Source organism: Amaranthus tricolor, chromosome 8 (genome assembly GCF_026212465.1).
Source record: "Amaranthus tricolor cultivar Red isolate AtriRed21 chromosome 8, ASM2621246v1, whole genome shotgun sequence".
Classification (NCBI taxonomy): Eukaryota; Viridiplantae; Streptophyta; class Magnoliopsida; order Caryophyllales; family Amaranthaceae; genus Amaranthus; species Amaranthus tricolor.
Window position 1 is genome coordinate 17,907,644 of NC_080054.1, and position 27,823 is coordinate 17,935,466.

The 27,823-nt window shown below is 33.3% G+C and overlaps 1 protein-coding gene across 2 annotated transcripts; it reads left to right on the forward strand.

The window, feature by feature from the left end:
- The first annotated feature begins 1,845 nt into the window (after positions 1-1,845).
- LOC130820340 (E3 ubiquitin-protein ligase RKP) lies at positions 1,846-27,346 on the forward strand. Of its 2 annotated transcripts, none has more exons than XM_057685676.1 (11): positions 1,846-2,092; positions 2,311-3,986; positions 5,648-6,475; positions 7,826-7,986; positions 15,330-15,468; positions 17,661-17,744; positions 21,020-21,301; positions 21,416-21,547; positions 21,784-21,983; positions 25,699-25,903; positions 26,681-27,346. In XM_057685676.1, the coding sequence occupies exons 2-11, from the start codon at positions 2,490-2,492 to the stop codon at positions 26,996-26,998; spliced, it is 3,846 nt and encodes a 1,281-aa protein (XP_057541659.1). In that variant the 5' UTR covers positions 1,846-2,092; positions 2,311-2,489; the 3' UTR covers positions 26,999-27,346. The 2 variants fall into 2 exon arrangements, with proteins under 2 accessions (XP_057541659.1, XP_057541660.1); XM_057685677.1 differs by having other exon boundaries at positions 2,368-3,986.
- Positions 27,347-27,823: the final 477 nt, after the last annotated feature.

Here is a 27,823-nt window from a genome sequence, read left to right on the forward strand (position 1 = left end):
TATTTTTTTTTGCTTTTTATTTCAAGTTTTTTTTAAAAAAAGGTTCAAAATGGGTCCATTTAAGCATTTGGGTCAACCAGTCTAAAAAACTACAAATTTCCAATGAATGGGATAGTGAATTGGACTTCATGATCACCAACAAGAATCAGCCATAAATCCCTTGGGAGTAAGAAAATTTGAAAAAAAAGATTATTTAACAACTTTATTTCAAAAATAAGCTCTATGAAAACTTTATTCCAAAAAAAACGTCCGTACATCCAAACCTAGGCTTGGTGTAATGTCACTGTTACTAACAGTGAAATAAAAAAAAAATTAGTAAAGTCTCAAGTCGTTGTTAGTAACAGTGATTTTAAGGTTGACTGGTCAATTCCTTAATCTCGTAGATTGGAATGAGGAAGTAACTGAAATGACGAAGAAGAAACTTAAAACGCATTAAGTCGCTGTTAGTAACAACGACTTGAGGCTTTACTAATTTTTTTTAATTTTTTTTTAAATTTTTATTATTATTTTTTTTTAATTCGCTGTTAGTACAGTGACATTATACCAAGTCTAAGTTTGGATATACGGACACTTATTTTGAAAATAAAGTTTCCACGAAGCTTGTTTTTGGAATAAAGTTGTTAAATAATCTTATTTTTTTTTGAAATTTTCTGGGAGTAATAAGGTTTTAGAGGAGTAATAGCCAGTTACCATTTACTCCACAAATTTTTGTAATAGACGGTCTCTCTGATAGATGCATTAAATATATGGGCTAAATAACCCAACTAATACAAATTAAAGTGAAAATAAAAATGTGAACTTCTTATTTTGAGGTCGCTTCTTTGAAAAACGGTCTCTTATAAGAGTAGTTGTTTACTGTGGTAAACCAACTACTTATGCTTAACAGGTAGCAATGGGCCCGTTTGATCAACGGTAATAATTAGCACAAATTCTTGTGAGAGGCGGTCTCTTTGAGAGACCATCTCTAATTGAGCCAACCCATTATATATTTTTTAAAATATTGTAAATATGCATTAAGAATAATGTAAGTAAATATTTAAGATATTAAAAGTAGGCATTAAGGATATAGTAAGTAAGCATTAAGAATAATGTAACTAGACATTAATTTTTAATGGACTGGGCTTAAAATATGTCTCTCAAAGAGACGGTCTCTCAAAAGACTAACTGAATAATTAGTGGCAATGGAAATAATTTTGTAGTGTAAATTTTCATGATATGTATCATGTCATTCCCATGATAATGAACGTTTAATCATTAAAAATTTAAATTTAATATTTTTGGTTGAATGTAATTACAAGGTTATCCAAACAATGCTATAGAATTTAAATTTGGGAATTCAATTCCAATATTTTCCAAACAACTATGTGGATTTAAAATATAGGAATTCAATTCTTTGATTTCCAAACGAGATTGAGAAATTGGAATTGAAATTTAAATCCATAATTTCAATTTCTTGAATTGAATTATAAAAATTCAAATGAAATTCGTGTTTCCAAACGCTACCTAAGGGAATTGGTTACCTCTTGGTAACGGTAATGGTTATTGATAATGCAAATCAAACATCAAGTAACGAAAATGATTATTTATTACTGTTTTCTAGTCTTAAATTTTCCAAAACAAACACTCCCTAAATTTATTCCCATTAAATTAAAATTCAATTTAACTTCGTATCACGGTATTAGTGTTACCGGATAACCGGCTGAAACCGTGGACCCTTTCCAAAGTCACCGGCAGCTTAACCCGAAAGTAAACCATTTCTTAATCCACGTCACTGACTACCTTACTACGGACACGTGTCGGTTAACAGTTCCTCTTATTCTAGGGTTCTTCTGAGTCAGCTACTTTTCAATTTTCCCCCAATTTTTTGGCGTTCAATTGGTAATTTCGTTTCTCTGTTTTCCTTTGTTTCTCTTTCCTACTTTCGTTCATGGAGTCTGGTAGACACTAGTTTCTCAAATCAGTCTATTTTATTGTTATTGTAGAAGACAAGAGTGATTGTGGAATTTGATCGTTGTTGAAGGCTTTTTTTTTTTGTTTTTTTTTTTTCTGCTTTCACGCGACTTATTGTAGAAGATTCGTGATCCCAGTGCTTGTAAGTTTATATATTTTTTTCTCTTTTTAATTCGTTTATCCTAAAAAGAATTTGTTTTGAATTTCATTACTTTGATAATATGTTAGTGAAATGGAGCTCTGAGAAACTTGAATTGATGAAAGTAATAATTTTTTTTGTTAATTATTGAAAATTTGTGTTTCTAGTGTTACTTAGCTAATTCTGGATGATTACCTATGATTTATGATGATATTTTTTAGTTTGTAGGGGGAACTGCTGTTTTGTACTCTTGTATAAGGATTATTTATACTTTTTAGGTTTTGGAGGAGATTGTCGCTTGCTTTTGTATAGTGGAGGCTAATATGAGTTGGTTCTAGAGAATTCAAGGTTGTTGACATATGTAGGATAATCTGGGGAGGTGGAAAAGCCCTCCTCTTAAATGGCAGAAGATGGTTTATGGGCTAGTGGATTATCTTCAGGGTTAGCGTTAATACTAAATGGTGAAGATAAGAAAGTGAATTCGCAAAAGAATCGTCTTGTTTCCTATCATGATGAGTTTGGACACCAATCATTAGAGCGGACACTTGAATATATATTCGATCTTCCTTACCGATCAATAGAACCATTGAACGGCTCACTTGATGTCACTTTAGTCCGTTCTTTAGTTAAGCGCATTATTTTGAAGTTTCCGGAGCATCTTGGTTCTCAACCCCTCAATAAGGATGGCATATGTATCTTTGACCGTGGGCATGGAAATGTTGTTTCGATTGATCAATCTAGTATGTGTGGAGATTTGCGAATTACTAACCCTCCTTTGTTGCTGGAAAGTCTGGCTATTTTCAGCAGTGCCAGAGCAAATGCTTGTGTTTGGCAAGGTAAATGGATGTACGAAGTGATGCTGGAAACCGCAGGGATTCAACAACTTGGTTGGGCTACTGTATCTTGTCCCTTCACCGACCGTATGGGGGTTGGTGATGCTGAGGATTCTTATGCCTTTGATGGAAAGAGAGTTAAGAAATGGAATGAGGAGGATGAGGCATATGGTCAGCCCTGGGTTGTTGGTGATGTTATTGGATGCTGTATAAACTTAGACGAGGACAGGATTTTGTTTTACAGGAATGGTATTTCACTTGGAGTTGCCTTTGCAGGCATTAGGAAGATGAGTCCTGGAATAGGTTATTTTCCTGCCGTATCTCTTTCTCAGGGTGAAAGGTGTGACTTGAATTTTGGTGCTCGACCATTCAAATATCCAATTGAAGGCTTCCTTCCTATCCAAAGTCCTCCACCTGCAACTTCACATGCGTCACAGCTTTTGCACTGCTTATCAAGATTGTTGGAAATAAAACGCATGGAAAGGTCTGATTTCACTTCTGTTGATAAATTGAGAAGGTTGCAGAGATTTGTTCCTCTGGAGGATATTTTTCACCCTGCTGCTGATGCTATATGTGATGAGTTCATCTCTGTCCTTAATGAAGATGAGAGGGGCATGGAATATATAGCATGGGGTCCATTTTTATCATTTCTCATGGAATTATATGGCCTGCATTTACCACATGATCATTCTAGCTTGGACAAAGTTCTTGACATTGTTCTGTTATTTAGAAGCTCCAGCTTACTATTTACGCATTTAATCCATGCCCTTTCTTATGGTTGCAAAACAGCTTCATTAGTTCTAACAGATTGCCCGTATTCTGGATCTTACTCATATCTTGCATTGGCTTGCCATCTGTTGAGAAGAGAAGAGTTGATGGTGCTTTGGTGGAAATCATCTGTGTTCGAGTTCTTATTTGAAGGCTTTCTGTCATGGAAAAGCCCTAACAAGCATGATCTTCAGCTACTGATGCCTTCGGTTTGGTGGCCTAATTCTTGTGAGGATGTTGCTCATGAAAGCAGTATGGCACTGACGACCACAGCTCTGTCAGATGTAATTAGCAAGGTATTGCAATACTGTTGGATATTGGATGCCCCTCCATACTTCTCTGTGTCTCTAATTATCACACTATGTTGAACTGTCCAGTGATAATGCAACATTTTAATGGCTTAAAAATTAGCTTTTAATGATGGTTATACATGCTTCATACTCAATTTATGTTTGAAGTCTATTATATAACATTAAAAATATGCTCTAGAGAGAAGATGATTCACATTAGAGGCTTTTTCTTTAGTTGATCTATTTGGATACAAGTCCTTTTTTCTCCCTCCATTTTGAATTGCATGCTCATCTTCCTTATTCCAATTTATATGTAATTCAAATATGGTATCGCCTAAATGTTCAAATACAAATGCAGTTACTTGTCAGTTCTGAATTCCAATGTAATTTATTTTCAGTGGTTGCTTCCAACTCTTTGGCTTTGTAGGTAAAAGTATAAGACCATTAGTGATTCTTATGCTTGTAAACAATTGTTTTCCTCTTATGTCCTATCTTTTTGCCTTTACCTGCTTCATGAATGGCGAAACCTCCTTGATGAGACATGAAGGTTTGATTTTGGATTTATCTAAATATCTTTTTTGCTTTTGAATTTAGCTTCATGATTAAGAACAAAGATATTTATTCAAACATATGTCAAAGAATTGAACTATAGGCGAAAACATAAGAAAGGGTCTTGGAGTTGCAGAAATTTTAGAAATATTAAGAAATATAATCTAAGTTAGTTTGGTTATTTGCGAATAAGATCAAAATATGCATCAACAAATGCAACAATTTGAAAGTTGAAGGTTGGAACTTTGGAGAGTTTTGAAGATAGAGAGGTAGGCTAAAGATGGTTTGGCAGGAGGTAAGAGTGACATGAAGAATTGTGATTTGCAAGAATACATGACAATAAAATAGAATAAATATCGAAGGAGAATATATGGGAGTGATCATTGGAATTGATGTTAGCTGTAGACTAGTTTAAAGTTAGAGACGAAGAAAGTATTCTCCTTTTTAGCAATGATCTCTTACATTGATGTGTTTTGGTTCAAATAGCTGACTCCATATTATTGGGATTAAGCATTTGGTTTAATTGGCTTCGACATTGTTGTTGATACTGTATGTGGTGATGAATCGGTGAATAAGTTTTGAGTACTGATGGAATGTTTCCGTTTTGCTTGTTCAGTTGAACATGCTGAATGTTTTGGTCAGTGCTTAAGCTCATTAGGAAGATTACTTGGATTTGAGATTAACTAAGCCAATAATTTTCCACTCTCATTTGTTGCGTTCATTGTGGATTTCATGCAAAGTTGCAAATTGTTAATTGAACCAAATTCAACTGTTATGATTGTTTGTATATTCCTTTAATTTGTTCTAAAGGTAGTTCGAGATATGTGCAAGGTGTACAACCGCACAACTACACAAGGCCCCCTTGAAATGAGGGGCCTTAAATATTAGTTTATATCAGTGTTTGTAAAATTGACTTTAATTTAATTACTTACTTTTGAATCCCAAAATTTTGAAAAATATAAAATGAAAAGGTCCTAAACTTTATGTATTTTTACCTAGCCCCTGTCTGTTTAATTATTTTGGACCTTCAATATGAGCCTAAGTTTTGTTGTATTTCTGATAATAGGCTGAGCAATTGTAGTCTTTGAGACTAAAACTTTATGTTATATGGATTGCAGATCGAAGAGAAGCACCGGGATCTGTGTTGCCTGGTTATCCAATTCATTCCTCCTGTGTCACCTCCTCAGTTTCCTGGTTCAATTTTTAGAAAGTTTTTGCAGAATGTGTTGATTAAAAATAGAGGAGCCGACCGTAACATGACATCACCAGGGGTTCTGGGAAACACAGTTTTGGTTTCCTTGTATTCGGTTATCCTTCATTTTCTCTCTGAAGATTTTCCCATGGCAGATATTTGTGGGTGGTCTAAGAGTCACAGGGTTAATCCTAAAGAGGATATTGGTTTTTTACATAGGGGTGGTCAACTCAGTTTCCCCATTGAGTTGCTTGTGAAGAATGATCCTCTAAGGATAGACATTTCTAGAATTGGAGGATCATTTAGCAATCTATTAGATTTGCATCCTTTGTCTGACAGGGAGTCAGAAGTTATATCTTGGGAAGAAGGCTGCATGGATGATGAAGACACTAGAGTCACACATTTTACTAGGCAAAAACCATGTTGTTGTTACAGCTATGACTTTGATTTCACAAGAAGCTACCGTGATCCTGTGAGATTTAGAGCCAAGGGTTCTCTAGGCCATAGCTCTTCCATTCCTGAGCGATCTGCTCATGTTGCTGCCGAATGCAGTACTGGAAGTTTGAATGAGGAAATTGTAGACAAACCTAGCTCAAGTGAGCATCCTCACTCTCAGTTTGGGTACCGACCAGTGCAGCATTCAAGAATAGTACCTGACGAGAGTAACATTTCTTCAGCAACATTGAGAGAAGAGGAGCTTCTTGATTTTTTGCTTTTATTGTATCACATAGGGGTTGCTCCAAATTTTAGGCAGGTGAGTTGAGTAGGTTTATTTTGTGGGAAATCGATTGTTTCCTTTGTTTCAAAACATGACAAGCTTTAGGGCCCTTATATGCAATAGGTTTATTGGGGCTGGGCGTGGATATAAAATCAAATTCGAGTGAAAAACAGGCTGAAGTGTGGGGATAAAATTTTAAGTTCTGATTGCTTTTGAAAAAGGCTTGATGCCTATCTTTTTTATTCTTTGAGTAGCTTCTTAATCTGGTGATGAAGCCAGTGCAAGTTTCATCCCTTTCTAAAGTTTGAATTCATGAATTCCAGCCTTGCGTGTTTATTAGTCCCTCACTCATGTTGTTAAGTGTGCTTACATTTAAAAGTTATGTCACACTCTGGTGCAGAGCTGCCAAGATGTGGAATTGTGAGATTCCTGAAACTTATATGCTTAGGAAGGGTTAGTATTTAGATCATTTCTGGATAAATTAATATGTTTATACAGGTAAAAATATGCATGCTAGATTGTCAACATTTTTCTTCTGCGCTCTAGTTCCCTTGGCCATCAATTTTTTTTTGATAATTCAAAAGTTCTTCTATTCTTAATGGCTGGGGTTCTACTGCTAGTCATGATTTTATAAATCCCTGGCAGTTCAGAAGCACTTCTATATGATCTTAACCTCTTAAAACGAGCCTTTCCAGGTGAATTTAAGTAACATATCTGGTGTAAGAAACTATAATGGTGAATAAGAAACTTTCGTATGTTTTTTGGATGCAAAATAAGAGGGGTTTTTATTGATAATAAACTGCAAATGTGAAGTACAAATTTACGGAAATTATGGACCATTGATAAAACATACCTGGTTACGCTGTTATGCTTTGAGCATGTACGCGCGTATCTTTATCTAGTGCAAACATAGGGTTTGGGTTGTGATTTCAACAACGGTGACATTAAAGTGGTAACGAGGGTTATGTGGTTGTCGTGCCGCCTATTATTGGCCAAAAACATGAGATGGGTTTTTTTTACATCTTTCCGATGCTCATCAGCGGTATGATAGATTTAAAATTTCTAGGACTTGGGCACTTGACCAATACAATATGTCGTGACATTATTTTTGCACTATGTATGTAAGACTGCTTTTGGAAGAATGAGCTATATATCTGTTGGCTTGTGGATCTTTTACTGTCTTGAGCGCTTGTTATGCTGGTGATTGTTTTGTTATTTGATTTTGTACATACTATTATCTTCCCTGGTTGAATTCCTCTTTTAGTGTAGCATGTGCTCTCTGTGTTTAGGAACTTTTAGTTATTAGAACTTGTGGCTTATTCTTGCATTAGTGTTTTGTTACTTCATAATTGGAATGTCAGCTAATTGTTCACAAAATTTGTTTAGGCATCCTACTACATGTCACATCAGTCCCAATCAATCTCTCTTTTGGAAGAAACAGATAGGCAGATAAAAGAACGACCGTGCATTGAGCAGCAAAAGCGACTAAAAGAGGCACGAAACATCTATAGAGAAGAAGTTATTGACTGTGTTAGACACTCTACATGGTAAGATATACATGATGTTACTTCTGTTGTTGCTTTGTCCTTGTTTTTAACTTCCTATTTTGCATTTGATATGACCTAAATGTATGCTTCCTTCTCATTTTTAAGTGCAACCATAATTGTTTTTTGAAAATTCTCAAACAAGTGCACCAGTTTCTTCTTTTATCAATTTCCATCAAACTGTGAACTTTATTTGTCCTCCCATGAGTACCCCTTTCCCAGTCCCACGTTAGTCTCCCCCGCCTCCTTGTTTCTGTCCTCCTCCATCCCCACCACTAATTTATACCCTTTTCTCTCTTTTCTCCATCGTTCCCCTGCTCTCTAGTCACCTATTTTGTATGTTTCAAGCCCCTTGGGTCGCTACAACCATAACACAACACCAAGCTGAGAAAGCCATAGCGCGTAGTTGAGATGTACATATGCTCTACCGATAGGGTTGTAGACCACCTTCATAGATATTGGGTTTAAGGGAAAGCAAAGTTTGCGAGCTTTGGTCTTTGGGACAATTTTGTGGGCTGGTTTGGGTGGGTTCAATTTTTTTGGATATGGGGGTGATTTTCACAATCGGATTAGTTTTGAGTGTTTTGGGGATAGATTTCAGCTTTTGGCGTGAAATCCGCATGGGGGGAAGGGACATGTAAATATTGGGGAGGGGGTTTATATGGTTGGAAAATGGGGGTGGGTGGCGAGGAGTGTTGATTGGGGTTAAATTTGGAAGTGGGGGATCTTAGTCTTTTCCATCTTCTTACCTTGTGTGCACTAATCATTTCACCAAAATAGACAAAGTGTAATATAGAGTAAAAAGCTACATATTCAAACTTTTATACGATATATATATATATATATATATAAAATATATATATATATATATATATATATATATATATATATATATATATATATATATATATATATATATATATATATATATATATATATATATATAAAGAACTTCCAGTGAGAACCATCCTTATATGAGAACAAATCTGGTTGACAAAAAGGTATTACTTTTTTACTAAAAAAGTGTTACTATTATTAGGAAAAAAGTGTTGTTTTTTTTTTTTTAAAAAATGATACTTTTAGGCAAAAAAGTGTTATTTTAAGAAAAAATTCTGTTATATATATATGTATGTGTGTGTGTATGTATGAAGAACTTCTAGTGAGAACCATCCTAATTTGAGAACAAATCTGCTTGACAAAAAGGTGTTACTTTTTTACTAAAAAAGTGTTACTATTATTAGACAAAAAGTGTTGTTTTTTTTTTTTAAAAAATGATACTTTTAGGCAAAAAAGTGTTATTTTAAGAAAAAAAATCTAATATATATATATATATATATATATATATATATGTATGAAAAACTTCTAGTGAGAATCATCTTTATATGAGAACAATCTGCTTGACAAAAAGGTGTTACATTTTTACTAAAAAGTGTTACTATTATTAGGCAAAAAGTGTTGCTTTTTTTTTTTTTAATTTTTAAAAAAGATACTTTTAGGCAAAAAAGTGTTACTTTAAGAAAAAAATTCTGAAAAAAAAACTCACAAAAAGATGTTCCTTTTTGCGTAAAAAGGTGTTACTTTTTTGAAAAAACATGTTACTTTGTATGATATTTATTTTTTTGGAAAATATATATATTTTTTTTTCTGAAAGTAGCTCTTTTTTGGTAAAAAGTAACAGCTATTTTTTAAACCAAAAGTAACATTTTTTTGTACAAAAGTAATACATTTTCTGTATAAGTGTACCACATTTTTATCAGGCAGATTGGTTCTCACGGTTCTCATATAAGCTTGGTTCTCACTGAAACTTGATCCTATGTATATATATATATATGAAGAAGTTCAAGTAAGAACCATCCTTATATGAGAACTGTACGATTCTTATATGAGAACTGTGAGAACCAATCTGCTTGACAAAAAAGTGTTACTTTTTTTTACTAAAAAGGTGTTACTTTTGGGCAAAAAAAGTGTTACTTTTTGTGAAAAAAAAAATGACACTTTTAGGCAACTGAGTGTTACTTTAAGAAAAGAGTTCTGAAAAAAACTCACAAAAAGGTGTTCCTTTTTACATAAAAAGGTCTTACTTTTCGAAAAAAACGTGTTACTTTGTATTTATATTTTTTTCTGAAAGTAATTTTTTACTAAAAAGTATCAAATTTTTTTTAAAACAAAAGTAACATTTTTTTGTCCAAAAGAATCATCTTTTCCTGAAAAAGTAACATTTTTATCGGAGAGATTGGTTTTCACGGTTCTCATATAAGCTTGGTTTTCACTGGAATTTGACTCAATATATATAGGTCAAGCTCCATTAAGAACCAAGTTTATATAAGAACCGTGAGAACCAATCTTCGTAAAAAAAGTGTTACGTTTTAATTAAAAAGGTGTTACTTTTGGACAAAAAAGGGTTACTTTTTTTTTTTAAAAAAAGTTGATACTTTCATGAAAAAATGTATATTTTCAATATATATATATATATATATATATATATATATATATATATATATATATATATATATATATATATATAGGGTCAAGTTCCAGTGAAAACCAAACTTATATGAGAACCATGAGAACCAATTTGTTTCATAAAAATGAGTTACTGTTTTACAAAAAATGTGTTACTTTTGGACAAAAAAATGTTACTTTTGTTTAAAAAAAGCTGGTACTTTTTAAGAAAAAAAGTTTTACTTTTAGAAAAAAAAAAAAATTTTCAAAAAAATAAACATATTACAAAGTAACACGTTTTTTTCCGAAAAGTAACACCTTTTTATGTAAAAAATAACACCTTTTTATGAGTTTTTTTAGAATTTTTTTCTTAAAGTAACACTTTTTTGCCTAATAGTATCATAAAAAATAATAACACCTTTTTGTCTAAAAGTAACACTTTTTGAGTAAAAAGTAACATTTTTTTTGTAAGGCAGATTGGGTCTCACGGTTCTCATATAAGGATGTTCTCACAGGAACTTCTTCCTATATATATATATATGTATATATATGAAGAAATCCTAGTGAGAACCAACCTTATATAAGAACCGTGAGAACCAATCTATCTGACAAAAAAGTATTACTTTTCTATTACAATGTGTTACTTTTATGCAAAAAAGTGTTATTTTTTTGTTAAAATAAGATGATACTTTTCGACAAAAAAGTGTTGCTTTCAAAAAAATTCTGAACAAAACTCACAAAAAGGTGTTACTTTTTACATAAAAAAATGTTAACTTTCGTAAAAAACGTGTTACTTTATATTATTTTATTTTTGAAAATTTTTCTGATAGTAACACTTTTTTGCTAAAAAGTAACTTTTTGTTTTTTAAAAAAACATTTTTTTGCCTTAAAGTAACATTTTCTGTAAAAAAGTAACATTTTTTTATCATGTAGCTTGGTTCTCACGGTTCTCATATAAGCTTGGTTTCTCACTATAACTTATATGAGAACCAAGCTTATATGAGAACCGTGAGAACCAACATCTCCGATAAAAATGTGTTAGATTTTCACAGAAAATGTGTTACTTTTGCCCAAAAAAATATTACTTTTGTTTTTACAAAAGTTTGGTACTTTTTAGCAACAAAATGTTACTTTCAAAAAAAAATATAAATACAAAGTAACACGTTTTTTTTCGAAAAGTAACACCGTTTTTTCAGAATTTTTTTCTTAAAGTAACACTTATTTGCCTAAAAGTATCTTTTTTCTTTTTCATAAAAAAGTAACACTTTTTTGTCTAAAAGTAACACCTTTTTAGTAAAAAAGTAACACTTTTTTGTTAGGCAGATTGGTTCTCATGGTTCTTATATAAGAATGGTTTTCACTGGAACTTCTTCCTATATATATATATATATATATATATATATATATATAAATATATAATGTTAAGTGTGGCTATACTTTAAAGACCATCAAATTACATTGTTGCAAGTATAACACACCAACACATACCATCCAATAACAAATATTAGTGGAAAGTGTGTGTCACAATGTTGCACTATCCTAGTCCTAGTAATCAAAAGATTTTTACCAATAGATTTTGGGTTTGTTGGAACACAACGATTGAACTCTTGGAAGATTATCTATGGAAAGACAACTAGCACTTTGTATTAACTTATTAACATGTAAGGAAGATGCATCTACTTCTAGGTTTGGGTATCACTTAGTCTATGGTAAAGGTAGAAGGTCTAAGGCTTCTGGCCTTTGACGAGCCTTTGACGATACCATGGTCATCCATGCTATTACAATCTAGCCATGGTTACTTTAGATGAATGACATGACATTTGGAGTAAGTGAGTAACCATTATTTTTCAACATAACTATCTCGGGTGAATAGAGAGGAATTAATGAACTTTGGCTTCTAGGCTACTTGTTCATTAGCATAGATTTTTACTGCTAAATTTAATCATAAATAATCTCAAGGAATCAACCATGGGTAAAGCTGAAGTGGTATTAGACACTTCTATATAGATGACATAGCACCGTCTCCTAGCCACCCTTCTTAAAACTAGCCAAGAGTTTATTAAAGTTTCTCGTGGACCAATATTACATCAACTCATGCTCAATTAACTGTAATCACTTTCCAAAGACAATGAGTTAATAAGCTCCTATTTCTAGGATAGAACCACTCACTTATAATGTAAGAGAACATGAAAACAAACACATTGCATTTAAGTATGATAAACCAAGCCAATTAAACAAAAATAGGATTAATTAAACAAGGAGTAAAATTAATTAGTCAAGATTAAGATCACTAATTAAGCAATTAAGAAATAAATAACATTTACAGGATGATAATGAAGTAACGAAGTAAGAAATACTTCAACTTATAGAAAAGTAAGATTGATGTTTTAAGAAAAAAATGAAGTATTTACATGAACATGGACTTCAATAAACCCTTCTTTAACTTGCTTTAGGTTCTTGATCTTCAACCCGAAGTTTACAATATAAATTTTAAACACTAGAATTATTGCTTGAATTATTACTATGAACTTGAAGACTTTCAAAATACTCTAATCCACTTCTTTCTAGTGTTTCTCCAACTACAGAATCAGAAAAATATGTTGTGTAAGAGATGATGGAAGCTTCTCACACATTAGCCTACATATGGGAAACCAACACTAGAGGCAGAGCAAAGATGATAGAAGCATTATTTATTTATGTGTTGTCTTTTAAAATGGGCCCTTCAATAATTGTTCACAACAACACAACAATACTAGAGCCTTAATCCCAAAAGATTGGGGTCGACTAATAACCCTAGTGTTTACAAATTATTTACAATAATTATTAAATGATAAAATTTCTTCCACTTCAAAAATCTAACGCATGCCAAAATGTATAGTTAAATTACATTATAAAATTACTTCAAATATAAAAAGTTTACAACAAATACCTTAAAAAATGTTGCTCTTTTCACATGTCTTGAAGCAAAATCATCTACAACACATTTGACATCAACTTCCTCCAACATAGCACTTTCTTTTTTTTTTTTTGAGTGACCAACATAGCAATTTCAATTGCCATTAGAGCAAGACCATTTAGCACAACTAAAAATAAAGAGATAAAGAATAGCACCAAATTTTGAATTTCGAAAAGCTTACAGTGAACAAAGGAAGATGGTGAATTGAATTTGAAATTTATGTCAAACTGTCCAAATGCCAACTTCAGGGATTTTTTCCAAGCTTTTTAAAGATAAAAAGTTATCAAGATAAGCACATAACTCAAATATAATAAAAAAATTCACATAAGTTAAAGAATATTTCAAAATAACACATTTTTCGGAAAATTAAATCTAATAATCAACAAAAATAAAGAACTATATGAGAAAATTAAAATACCTGGAGTTGAAATGAAGATGAAGATCTGGTGTGGTTTTCTCCAATTTGATGGCGAGACTTGATAAGAAGGATTTGGGAGGAGATGATTGAATGAATAAATGGAGTCATGGAGAAGAGGAAAGGTTGGAGGAGGAAACGTAGGAAATGAGAAGAAAGAGGGCAACTGGGTTATGGGTAGGCTTGAGGCGTGTTTTGTGGAAATGAATTTTCCAATTAAAGACATGCATAGTTAAAGGCTAATTTTGGGCACCCTTTAATTATTTTCCAAAAATGTAGATATGGTGATTTGAACCCAACTCTACAAGTTTGGCCGAGTAAAACTTCTACCAACTGCTCTAATTTTATTTTTTCTGATATTAATGACGATGATACCATTTAATACTTGTGGACCTTTATTTCCGGGGTCCTTAGGTGGTGCCCAGAACCGCCCCTGACAAGAAATTAGAGGCTAATGCATGTAAGAAAACTTCTTGGGATAAGTAGTCCTAAAATACTAGGAATACCAAAAAGGTATAAGTAGTTGATGAGGAGATGCTACACCTAAAAGAGCAAAGACCAAATTGCATGCACCAAACAAAAGGGAGATGGGCTTGTGCTTGGCTCATGCTCGATTGGGCTCTTCTTGCCTTGGCGAAATGCCCAAACTTAAGCTCTTTTGCTTCTTTCTCCATTTTTCTTGGTTCAATGCATCTTTAATTGTTCTCAAACTCCTCTAAAGGTTTTGTACTTCCGTTTTAACTCTTGGTAGTTCTAATTTTCTTTCCTTAGTGATAGTTATTATAGTAGTGGGTGCAATATAGAAAATTAGGAACTAGTAGAAGTTCATAAGTTTCAAGAGCAGGACTCTTAATTTAGATGCCACTTACAAAAGCTAGATAACCATGCCATTTTATTGCATCTGAGTTGACTAGTCTATTTTGGTCACTCCTCATCCTATTCCTTTTATTTATCTCTGTTGTGAAACCCATTAATGTGGTCCTTTTTAAATTGATTACTGGTTAGATTTCCTCCTTGATGTGTTTGACACTTTGAATCATCTGGAGTTTCACTTTGTAATATCGAATCTGGTTTTCATTGTTCAGCCATCCTACCTTGTTTGTTCATGATACACGAGGTTGGCTGCATATGAAAAACTTCAATAAAAAATGCACAATGTGACCTTTTCACCTTTGGCACTTTGAAGTCCTTTACTTGTATTTGCTTGGTCAAAACATGAGAATTGGTTTGCTAGTCATGTTATTTTTTCAGATTTTCCGTGTTCATTAATGATGTGCTATAGGGTCTGTTGGCCTTACGCATATCCCAAGTCATTATGATCATTATCGGTGACCTCTTTGACATGGCTATGGTGAGAGGCTGTTGCATTGGCCTTGTAATAAATGAATTGATTATGTTTTTGGTGTATGTAATTGGTCTTAGCTAATCAGCGCATATGTTTAGGTTCCCTTAGTTGGGAGATATACCATTTTTGGTTTTTTTTTTCAAGTTAAGTTGGATTTTTTCCTCAAAACAGAGTCCTATGCCTGACAGGTATCGCATCTCTCTATTGTCTCAATGGAAACAAAGAGGAATGTATGCTGCTTGCATGTGGATTGTGCAATTGCTTCTGGTGATAAGCAAAGATGATATTTTGTTCAGTCTTCTTCCTGAATTCTATATGGAAGCTCTGGTAAGTAACCCCTACACTTATCTTCTGCATTTTTATTAAGTAGCCAATTTTTGTGACTCAAAGAGTTGTAGCTTGCTTATAACTGGTATTTTTTTTGCTACTAATTAAGATTGTCTAATATTGCCAATGATATGATGATGGGGCATTCATTGAAGATCATGTAAGCTGGCTTATGGATAAAATATTTTCATCAATACAAAATTTCTAGAAAGTTCAAAATTTTTAAAAGCATTAAAAGTAATCCCTTGTTACTCACATGATGTAGGAATTGAATTTTGGCACCATTTAATTGTTTTTCATTGTCAAATTTATTCAGATGTTCAAAAAGTTAGTGGTAATCAATTAAGAAATGTGGAATCATTGATCTATTTTAAAGGTTTGTTCTAATGAAAAGGAAGGGAATAACGGGAAGTTACATTGAGGTCACACATACTATATATTTGAAGGTAAACTAGAGAAGCATGATTTAATGGTTAAGAGAAGATAGTCCACAGGCCCTTCTTATCTTATTGTGGACTCTGGTGCTCAATGTCTTGTGTTATCTGATCTCAGGGACAGACATTATCCGTATGTAGTTATAAAGACTGTGCTCTCTATAAAACCTTCATTTTTATGCCAAGGATGCGTCATCTTGCTCTTAAAAAGAAATTGTGTGTACATAATGCACTTTTTGTCCTCTTTGATTATGGCCGATTGTGGTATCACTAATTATTCTACTGATTCTTTCTCTAAATAGCTAGTCTACTATTTCATTAGTTACACGGGAAGACAACGATAAACAATTTTAATTTTGTTGAACTAGAAACTTGAAAGCATAATTTAATCTTTCTGACTTATATCCTCAAACAATGTCAAACTTAGAATCCTTTCTCAATGGTTTGTTTTTCCCTACTTTCTTAAACAAAAATCTTTACTATGCTTTTCGTATTCCTATACTATCAGATCAAGCATTTTAAGAGTTTGAATATTTCTCTCAATGATTAGTTCCAACTTATATTGTAGGGATGAAAGCTTTGGCATTGTTGTCTCAAGGTGCGAAGTTGTACCAATTTTGATAAAAAAAATACCAGTCTACCATTGTCGTATTTGTTCCAATGCACCATGTTCACCTCATGATCGACGATAATCTTATGTATGCTACTCTCAAGAGTATTAAATATTTTCTACCAAAGAACTTAACCCAATAGTTCTCCTATATGTCTAGTGAGATGATAGAAAATCAAATGCATGGCTTTGACATTATTGGTTTTTTCACTTGTCTAAAACTGATCCAAACTTACCTTGTAGGTCTTTTGAGTTTTTGAGGGTGTAGTGATTTTTTCTTGCTTTAGTTTTAAACTTGTGTAGGAAAGAAAGTTATCTGAAATTATGTCCATCTTATCTTATGGTTGGAAGGAAATACTGGAGATTTAAAAATTGGGTTTTGTCGGTGTTTTTGTGGGACATTGTAGGTTTCTTTTTACTATGCTCTTGTGCTTCTGCCTTCTTGCACTTTGTTGGACTCATTGTCAACATTGTTAGTGTGTACTCCATTTTGATTCTTCTACTACAGGACCTATCCTCTTAGATTCATAGCTTTGTTCCATAGGAAAATTATTTCATAGTTACTTTAGGACGTGAAATTGAAAACTCTTGTAAAAGGGAATGAAGAGATATGTTCAATGGTCAAGAACCTGCACGACAAACGGAAATTGCAGTTTTAAGTCATCTTTCAGCAGAGAATCTAATCGAAGTGATTAGAGTACTCATATTGGCTAATAATATCAGTGTGGCTAAGCATTGATGCGGTGTGGATCAAGTGGGATTGATTTCTTTGGCCTCTTCCTATGTCTTGTAGTGTATTTTTTGATGGCCACTTCCTGTAGTTTATTTTTGATGATCGATTCCCTTCAATTTAGTCAAAGCTATCTTCGTGTTCCATTTTTATTTGCATTGGTTCTCACATTATTATTACTTACATGTAAGTTTTTATTAGGATGTTAGCTATTAAATTTCGGTTGTAATGCTCAGTCCATCCTCCAGTAGAAGTTGTGGTGTCCAGCTTTCTGAATTGTGATTCACTAATTTCAGAGCTTGCAAAAAATATGAGATTGAAGGGGGTTGTAAAGTTGGTCTTTTCTTCATAGTTAACTTAGTCTGGCTATTTTTAAAATTTTGAAATATTTATGGCTATTTTGTTGCCTTTTTTGCAGGTTGATTGCTTCCATGTGTTACGAAAATGTGACCCGCCATTTGCCCCTTCTGCTATTTTAATCAAGCAAGGACTGAGTTCATTTGTACGTTTCACTTTTCATTTTTTTTTTGTGTGTATTTTAGCTTAAATTTTAGCTCAGGAAGTACTAAATGTTATTTAAAGGAGAGGTGTATACCTCAAGGATCACAAAATGAAGTTTAGATGAGATTTTATGATGTGTCTTAGTGTAGGAACCAAATAATGCAAGTTAGTGTAATGAATAGCAATGATAAAGAAATAATCAAGACAAAGATTTAAGGTGGCTCACCAATCAATGGGTTACATCCACCATCTAGCCTAGGATTAATATTAATGTGTTTAAAGGAGAATACAAAACTTGAGAGGTATTACAATGGAGGTTTAATGCGAGGAAGAGAGGAGCTAATTAGGGAGAAACAAAGCAAGAGATAAAGCTCTATACAAATGAGACTTTGGTGTTAGTATTAGGGACTTAGGACTAAGGTATTTATAGTGGAGCATAGTGGGAAAATGGGGCAACAACTGAATACAAACAGAAGGCAGCCAGCAGATCACGAAATGGGGGACAGTAACCTCGCTCGACCCTGCTCGGGCTAGCGCGGTTGAACGGCCTGCAGGCTGCTTGATCTGGCTTTGTTCCTTGCTTGGCACTTGTCCCTTGGTCCCCAACATTATTAATACTTATAGCACTCTTCTCTCACTTCTGAATGGTATGCACACCAAACACACACCTTTCTCACCAAGTTTTCATTCATCCATGTATCCACTACCATTAGTACAATGTACTAATGTACTTACATGATACCCAAACAACCAATCACAATGTGGTACTTTGTCCGCTTCTAGCTTAATACTAACATGCATGATTAATTTCCTTAACCATTGTTTTGACTACTTGGTGAACAAAAGTCCCCAATAATCCGAACAGTTGTGACGTCATGCATCAAGCCTTTTTACTTATTCGTCCCTTTAGTTGTCAAATTATAAAAATCTTCTAAAACCTTTGTCATGCGACGAGTTTTCATTAACAATAATCCGTGGCATGTAATATTATTTTAATCTACATGGCTATTGGTCAAAAATGTGGGAAACGTTTCAAATATTGATGTTCCCATAGTTTTCATTTTCATCTACTAAGGTGTGCCATTTGTGATGTCATATTTCTTACGTTACAATTTCCATCTACTAAAATTTTATAAATTATCGCTGTCCTCTTCTACCCCTCTACTATTTTTTCCTTTTCATGCTTAATTTTTTTCCTTTCACTTTCTATCATTTACCTTTTTAATTTTTACACTATCATTTTGAAACTTTTCTAGTTTTCGCTTTCAAGGCTGTTTGCTGAGGGTGCATTGTCATAAGTTATTTGGGCTCTTATTGGCCGAGGCTTTTGTCATGCCACTTTTCTCCAACGACTGATGTTTTTCTTTGGACTAAATTGGAAAGTTTTTTGTGATCCTCTATTCTTTTGTGTCAGGCTACTCTGATTTTTGAATGTAAGTATTGATAAGGTTGATCTTAAGCTGAAGTACAGTGTGAATATTTGTTTCTTGTCCAATTTTTCTCTCTAGGCTTGTCCCTACACTGTTTAACTCTTCAGTTTTCTCTTGCTCTATCCCCATATTTTCTGTCTTTTTTTTTTTTTTTTTTTTTTTAAAGAATTTTTTTTTTTTGGTTCTTGTGTATCATAGTGTCATTACATGTTTTTTGGTTAATATATGTATTAGAGCTTTCAACAGTTTGTTGTTAGCTTACTGGATTTGGTACCATAGTGTCCTCGTGTTTGCATAGCAGATTGAAACTATAGGCTATAGAGATGTTTCAGCAGTGATGAAGAGGTGGCAGAAAATGTATGATATACCAGGTGCTGAATATTCCTTTTGGCTGAACATGATTGGTTCTTGGGTGAATGTTCTATACTTTATTTAGATGGATGGTTGAATAATTAGGGATGGCAGTGGAAGTGTAGTCTGAAAGATTCTAAAGAATTAAGCAAAGAAAAGAAATAAGGGGACATGTTAATTGCTATAGTTGTACAATAAGCTCTTTCAGGTAAGGAATATGATTAAGTTTTAGTATGTTTCTTTTAATTTTAGGTTGAAGAGAGCTGATTAATTGATGTGGTGTTATTAGTTAGACTTTACAGCTTGAGATGGTTATCCCTGGACTATGGTGCTGTGTGATTTCGCTGTTGGCAGTCCCGAACTTAGAAGCGTGAAACGAAGTGTAGCCTCGGACTTCATCCCATATCGTTCGTACCAGAACCGTACTGGATCGCGACTCAGATTGCCGGTGGCAACGATCCGGTTCGCTATGGTCGGGGCTTTCTCAAGCTCTGAAATCCAAACAGAAAGAGAAGGGAAAAGAGAACATAAGTGAAGAGCTTGAAGAGAGAAAGTCAAAAAATTAAGAAAAATGGAGAAGAAAGCTTACTTGTCTGCCTCCTTTTCTTTTTCTTTTTTTTTCCACTCTTCTTTCTCTTCCTTTTGATTTTTCCAGGGTTGCTCCATTTCTCTTTTTTTTCTCTTCTTTTCTCTTTCATCTGATTTTTCTAGGGTTGCCGCCTTCTTTTCCGTTTGATACTAGGTTTTACCACAATTGGCCTTTTCAATTTTTAATATTTCTTTGCTGATGAAGTATATCTTTTATCAGTACTACTTCAATTAGACCAAAATAATTTTATAGCCCATTTTCATTTCTACGAGCAAAGCATTTTTTTTTTTATTCTTTAATTTTTTTCGTATGTATCATTTCTTTTTAGTCATTTTCTTTTCTTACTCTATATATTCTTTTATTTTAAGGTGTAGCAAAATATAATATAAACTACAATTGAATCTACGTTTCCTAACGTTTTGGAAACTCTAAATTAATGTTTCTTGTTTTCGTTTCCGGTTCTCGTATCGGATAGAATTTCGTTTTGGGTAACATTGGTCTTGAAGCTGTAGGTTCTTGTGAGAGTTTTGTTTAACTTATTTTGAAAATGAAAGTTCACTTACAAGATATATGTTAGATAATTTTATCTTTAGATAAACTTAGACTCCGGGAAGAGTTAGTTGATAGTCAGATTGATATTTGAAACCATATGCCACTGTAGGGCCATTTATCTTATTGCACTTGTTGCATGTTTCCTTTGTATATCTATCCATGACTCTATACCAAGTGTATTGAAGGTACCAAAAGTAGAGAGTAGAGACTAGAGAGTAGAGTGTTATCCAAATGTTGGATTTTCCCTCGTCAAGTTTGTTCCTTAATGTTTATAGCTGCTCACCTAAGCATATGCTTTTGGACCTAATGATAATTGTATCATGTGTTTGAAGTATGTAATTGGATTTTCATCAGGTCACCTTTGTTGTTACACACTTCAATGATCCCAGGATATCGAGTGCAGATATAAAGGATCTGCTTCTTCAATCTATATCAGCATTGGTACAGTACAAGGAATATTTGATTTCTTTTGAAACCAATCTTGCTGCCACCCAAAGATTACCAAAAGCCTTGTTATCTGCGTTTGATAACAGATCCTGGATCCCAGTGACTAACATTCTTTTGAGATTGTGCAAGGGTTCTGGTTTTGGTTCTTCAAAGCATGGCGAGACATCAACTTCTTCAGTTGTTTTCCAGGTAAGAATATATAGCTTGTCCAGATTTTTGTTACTCTGCATCCGGAGACCTCTTTATTTTAGATAGCCTATTAAATAACCCATGTCTTTATGGATGCATGTTATTCTTATGAAGAGCTTGTTGCGTGATGTGTGCGCTGAAGATGAAGAACTATTCTCTGCTTTTCTGAATCGCTTATTCAATACCTTGAGTTGGACAATGACTGAATTCTCAGTTAATATTCGGGAAATGCTAGAAAAGAATCATGTAAGCCTCAATTGCCTCATGACTGCCAATGTACTTGGTTTAGGCCCCAACTTATTAATATTTACTTGTTAGTATCGATGGCAGTTTAAGTTCAATAGGTCATGTGGTGCTAGCATTATTAACAATTGCAAGCTGTTAACGTGAAAAGAAACTTCTCTAGTGTTTTCGTTGTGTACCATATCTTGATGAAATTTAATGTTGAACTTAATCTTGATGTTTATACATGATTTTTGTAGATTTTGGAGTTCCAGCAGCGGAAATGCAGTGTAATATTTGATTTGTCTTGCAATCTTGCTCGTATTTTGGAGTTTGTCACGCTTGAAATTCCTCAAGCATTTCTTTTAGGGATTGATATGCATTTGAAAAGGTTGACTGAGTTGGTCATTTTCACGCTAAACCAGATGACTGTAGCAACTGATTCTGAGTTCTTTGATTGGTAAGCATATGAAATCTTATGTTCACATGCGTTCGAATTCCCTGTCATAAATGATAGAATATTCTAATATGTTGGAACTTGGACGTCATTAGATGCATTAGCTTATAATCTGTCTCGTCACTTTTGATAGTGTGTTTTAACTTTGATAATAGTGATTTCCTGCTTTATTCTTGTTTTTTTTGATATACCAAATTTGAATTGGTTGCTTTTAGCTGGAATTGAGATTGCACTAAAGCAAATGTTTTATTGCCAAAATTTTGGATGAACAGATATCTGCTTTTGTGCTGATTTTTCTTCTGCACTTGTGGAAATACTCCCTCCGTCCCATTTAATTTGCAGTATTTTCCATTTTGGTCCGTCCCACTTAGTTTGCATCATTTCTATTTTTGGACTATTGTCCACCCCTTTCTTTTAATCTCATCCATACATTTTAACTCTCTTTCAATTTCATTCGCACAATTCATTCTCTCTCTTCATTTATCACCATTATCCACCTTTTTCTTAAAAAACAATCCTATCTCTTTGATGCAAATTATTCAGGACAGAGGGAGTAGTTGTCTAGTTTTAGTTTTTTTGTCCGCATAAAATAAAGCCTTTGTTATTAGGTTGTTTCTCTATGGCAATGCCCAAGGCAATCACTTTGTTTCAGAGGTGAGAATGTGAGTTTCAATTACTGGTTCATGGTTATATGTTGTTGCTTATCTTTGTGATTGTGATTGTGTGCTTGATCATAAGTTCACTTGCTTTACTTTGTATGCATAGTTTCCCTTGTCTATTAATATGATTCCTTAGTTGGTATTTTACTGGCGGATATATAGTGGACTATGAGGTAATTTGCTTTGTGATGATGGAAAAGTATCTTCCCTTTGTCAAATATGGAACCAAACATTCTTCAATTGAGCTCAATGGGTTAATGATTTATTAAAAACTTGTGAATGTATTTTCACTTGATTTTAACATATTTTACTTTATGTTTACTTCTATAATACTTCCTAGTCCCATAGGCAACAACAATTACTATCATCTAAAACTACTTAATTAAGTGGTGTTTGGGAGCCTCTAGATGTAGTGAGCTTTAATGCTAATCCTAATTAATGATAAATGGTTACATTTGCTCACTTATGGAGGACTTTTGGGTTTGTAAAAGATAATCATTTCGCATAGCAATTATTTATTCAAATTTCAGTTTTACTCATTGGATTTATATACCTAATGCTCCCCCCCCCCCCCACACCCCTTTTTTTTCTTTTTTTTTTCTTTTTCCATTTTACCTTCTCCTGTCTGTGTCCTAGTTGAAACGAAAGTATCCAACACCTGTATGTGATACAAAATAAACTCTCAAAGTATTGTTGGTTTGAAATGAGACTAAATGAAAAGAAAAATCTATGTGCATCACTGCTTAAGTCTTAGTGGTAGTTATTGGGTTTACCTCATGTCTTGTGATCGTTTGAGAGCATCTGCAGGCAGTTGTTTTTATTTGAGATTTGGTTCATTGGTTTCTATTGCCACCTTAAGGTCTAATGTGGTGGGCAGTGTTTGCATGTTGCTAGGGATCTCATTGTTAAGTAGGGGCGTTTTATATTATTTTCTTTAATTAGTAAGTTTCCCCGCTTTAGATATTCATGGAAATGAATGTGTTGAGGGATAGCCATCTACATTTTGAACAAATAAGGGAACATTTTGAACCTTTCTCTATATGGATAAGGTTTTTGGGTTTTTAAAGAGGTCATTGTTCATCTGAAATGCATATATCACGATGGCTGAGTGGATAAGCCTTAAAGGATATAATTTGATATGAAGACTTAAGAAAGCATCTTGGAGATTTTGATATTGAAGACAAAATTTGGCTTAGTCATGTGCAAAATAAGACCGAAAAGTGCACCGGTTAGAAAAGTGGATGTTTTGGACTTTGAGGAGTTCGTCAAAAGAAGATGAAGGTCAAAGATGAATTAAATAATAGGACTGAAGAATAACATGAAGAATTGGGATCTACATGTGCATATGACAATGATAGGAATGAATGCAAGAAGATAATATATATAGATGATCATTGGAATTGTTTTTGTTGCAGATTAGTATTAGGTAGGGGCCATAAGGCCGAATATAGTACATCTTTGTTAACAATGTTTTTCCATGCTAATTGGGTTTGGACTTTTGGTTTATGTAGCAATCGCATATAGTTGGGATTGAAGATTTGACATTGTTGTTTTAACACCGACCTTGAGAGAGATATTATTTTTCCTTTTTTTACTTGGTGGGAATTAATTCCTGGATAGGTTAAGGTCAATGCATGGGAAATGATTTCTGAATGGAAAATTTAACTCTAAAGGTACAAACTTTATTTCTTCCGCTTTTAAAGGTTCTAACTTTGATTTATCTTTTAAGTGTTTCAACTTTTAACTAGATTAATTTTTAAAGATGTTCTAGATTTAGTAACCTGTAATTACCCGTTACATCTTTATCTTTCTCATTTCTTCATCTGATTTCTTCCCTTCAAACATGGTCACTTCACCATTTTAATCTTTTTCCTCTCTTTCGTTTCTTCATTTGATTTCTTCCCCTCAACCATGGCCTCTTCACCATTTTAATCTTTCATCTCTTTCATCTTCACTTTCTTCCTGTTCACCATTTCTTAACCATTTGTGTATTTAATTAAATTATAAGTCTTTAAATCTGTACAATATAGATTGAAATAATGCACTGAGTTTTGAGTTTTTGATTTCAATCCTTTAGAAATCTCCAAAAATGTAGTCACAAATCCATCTCAATTTTTTGGGTTTTCTTTTCTTGTTGATTTAAAAAATCCATTTCAATTTTGTAATTTATCAATCATTTGCTTTAATTTTCGTGATTATTTGTTTTACCAGTTTAATAATATCTGTTGATTTAAAAAATCCATCTCAATTTTCTTTTTTTCACCATTATTATAATTATTTGTTATAATTTTTGTGATTATGTATCAACCAAGAAAGAAAGTGAAAGGAAAACAATTGACCGTCTTATAAATTTATCGTTTTAATGGAATTTTATTGTGCAAATTCTCATTTTTTATGGAGAGAGAAAAGGTGAAAGGAAAAGATTTGGAGTTCACTAACCATTTTAATGGAGGATCAAAACGGAAGAAAGTGGAAGAAAGAACCAAGTTATTTTTTTAAGTGATATTTTAATTATAAAATCAATGTAAATTTTTAAAAAAAAATCAAAAAGGTCGAAGATGACCTGTTGACCAAGTCAAAAAATCTTTAAAATTAAATCCAGTTTAATGCAGGAATTTTTATAAGATAAATCAAAGTTAAAACCTTAAAAGCGGTAGATTCAAAGTTCGTACCTTTAAAATCAAATTTCCCTTTCTAAATTTGTTTATTTGGTTATGTAGTTGACTCCATTTTGTGGGTTTTGATAGCATTGTTGTATTGTTGATGTGCATTAAGACTGAGCTTGAGGGTGGGTTTTGTTCTATTTGGTTGGATTTAATCTTTGTACAGGAGCGTTTATACTCATATTACTGAGGTCAATTCTTGGGCTGAGACTTTAGATTTGTAATTTAATTTTAATTTTATATGAATTGCTCCTACTGTGATCAGTGATTAGTGATCAATCTGAGCTTTAAGGAAGTTTGATCTTTTTGTTACTCTAAACTAGTCTTGTGTCTTGCATCTTTAAGGTCTATGAATGTCAACTACTTATTTGAGGTATCTTTGTTTATGCTCATCAGGTCAGTGAAAAGGCATGGTCAGTCTCCAGAGAAAATAAATAGAGGCATGATATTGGCTCCTCTTGTTGGCATCATAGTGAATTTGGTGGAAGCAAGTACCGAATTTGAATCAAGCGAGCAGAATGATTTAATCGAAGTTTTTGCCAAGATGGATTGCCCCGAAACTGTTGTTTTTGGTCTCCAATATATGTTAGAGTTCAACTGGGTTAGTTCTTGTCTTTCACCTCTATCTAGTTTAGATACGTGAGGCTGCTATGTTCACTCCAACAGCTTTCTTGTGGCAACCCTTTTTTTCTTCCCGAATGATTCAAATGTTTTGCTACTTGCTACTCTTATCACTTGTTAATGCTATCTCTGTAGATATAAATTGTGCCAAGTCTAATAACCTTTAAGACTAAGAAACAATACCTTCTTTTGAAGAGCTTCTACCAGGTGCAGTTGCTAGGTAGACAGCATCGCTATGACCTATGGAATGCTATATGTTTGTCAGAATCTTTAATTAGTGTTGACAAAGAATCAATAGCCATAATTGTTACATTAGTGTAATTTTTCATAATGTGTCATGTCATTCCCATGTAATGGAAGTTAAATCATTAAAAAGTTTTTTTGTTTATAATTTTCCATTACCATCTTATACCACATGTTCAAATAGTAATGCATTGAAATGAATTTTATGAAGAAAATGAGATTGTTGAAGGAGAATTAGCATGACTATTAAACTTATCAATAGATATTTCTACCAAAATTATACTAATTTTCCATTACCATTCCCACCATTTAGTACCGATAACCAAACGCACCGTAGGTTTTTCTTTAGTTTTTCTTATCAGGCCTCAAATATTTTGAGGTTGCCTCATGAATCGTAATGTCATTTATATTTCTTAGTTGCTAATTTTTATGTATACAAGAAATTTTGTTGCAAAGATCTTGTAATCTGATCTTTAGTGCTGCCATTTCACATTATTTTCCTTTTATTTGGCAGGCTGGTTTTTCCAAAGGGAAAGTTCACTTTGCTAAACTGAGGCAACTTGAGGATTTCCTAACCCTTCTCATCAGTAGGATGGCGTCCCAAGATTCAGAGACATCCACATTCTTGCAAGAATCAGAATGCGATGACAGTTTATGCTGTATTTGCTATACCTGTGTAGCTGATGCTCGGTTTGTTCCTTGTTTACATCAATCATGTTACGGGTGCATTACCCGACACCTCTTGAACTGCCAAAGATGCTTCTTTTGTAATGCGACTGTTGTTGAAGTCATTAAGGATGAAACAAAAACAGTCATAAACTTCAAATTATAAATCTCAGCTAGTAAATTTTTTGCTCAGAAGATCTCAACCTTGTGCCTGCTTCATTGTTGCAACGAAGGTAACCACAGTGATTTGCAGCTATTTTTGCGCGTGCAATCATGGAAGAAACATATTATTGTTCTAGAAGGAGGCTCGGGATTGGGTGTTTGGGGTGTTAAGTATAGAAAGTTCAATTACGATAACTAGAATGTAAATATGCATGTAGGGATAAGAGCTGGGAGCTAAACCATGGATATGGAAAATTTTTGTAGTCCCTTTAGTATCAAGGACATTAATACATTATTATGTAAATAAAAAAATAACCAAGAACATAAATAGTAACAATGTTCTCTCTACCCATTATGGTTGCTATTGTTTTAATTATCATTGTTCTTTGTTTTAGATGAAATGGGAATTGAAGAGTATAAAACAGGTGACATAGAAGTATTTGCTAAATTATTGACAAGTTTAAGGATCATGAGTTTTGAGTAGTAGAAAGAGAGCTTGGTGTATGAAGGTTCAAAAAGTTTCAATTATAGGTGTAATTGTAGAAAAAATTTACCTTTACTTTTCTGGATCATGGGTATAAGTTGTCGCTGTCCTTCTCTACTCAAATCCTGTTTATAATTTTTTCTATGAGCAGGATTAATTGGGTTAGATGATGATGATGAATTTTCTGCAATAGACGACTTCCAAGGTTCGAATCTGTGACTGGGTTCAAATCTACGACCATTTATTCATAGATTGACTCTAGAACTGATGCACAGAGGCTTGAAAGGGAAAGCAAGGGAAAACAATTGCTTAAAAGGAGAATTTTACTTTGAAGTTTATAACACT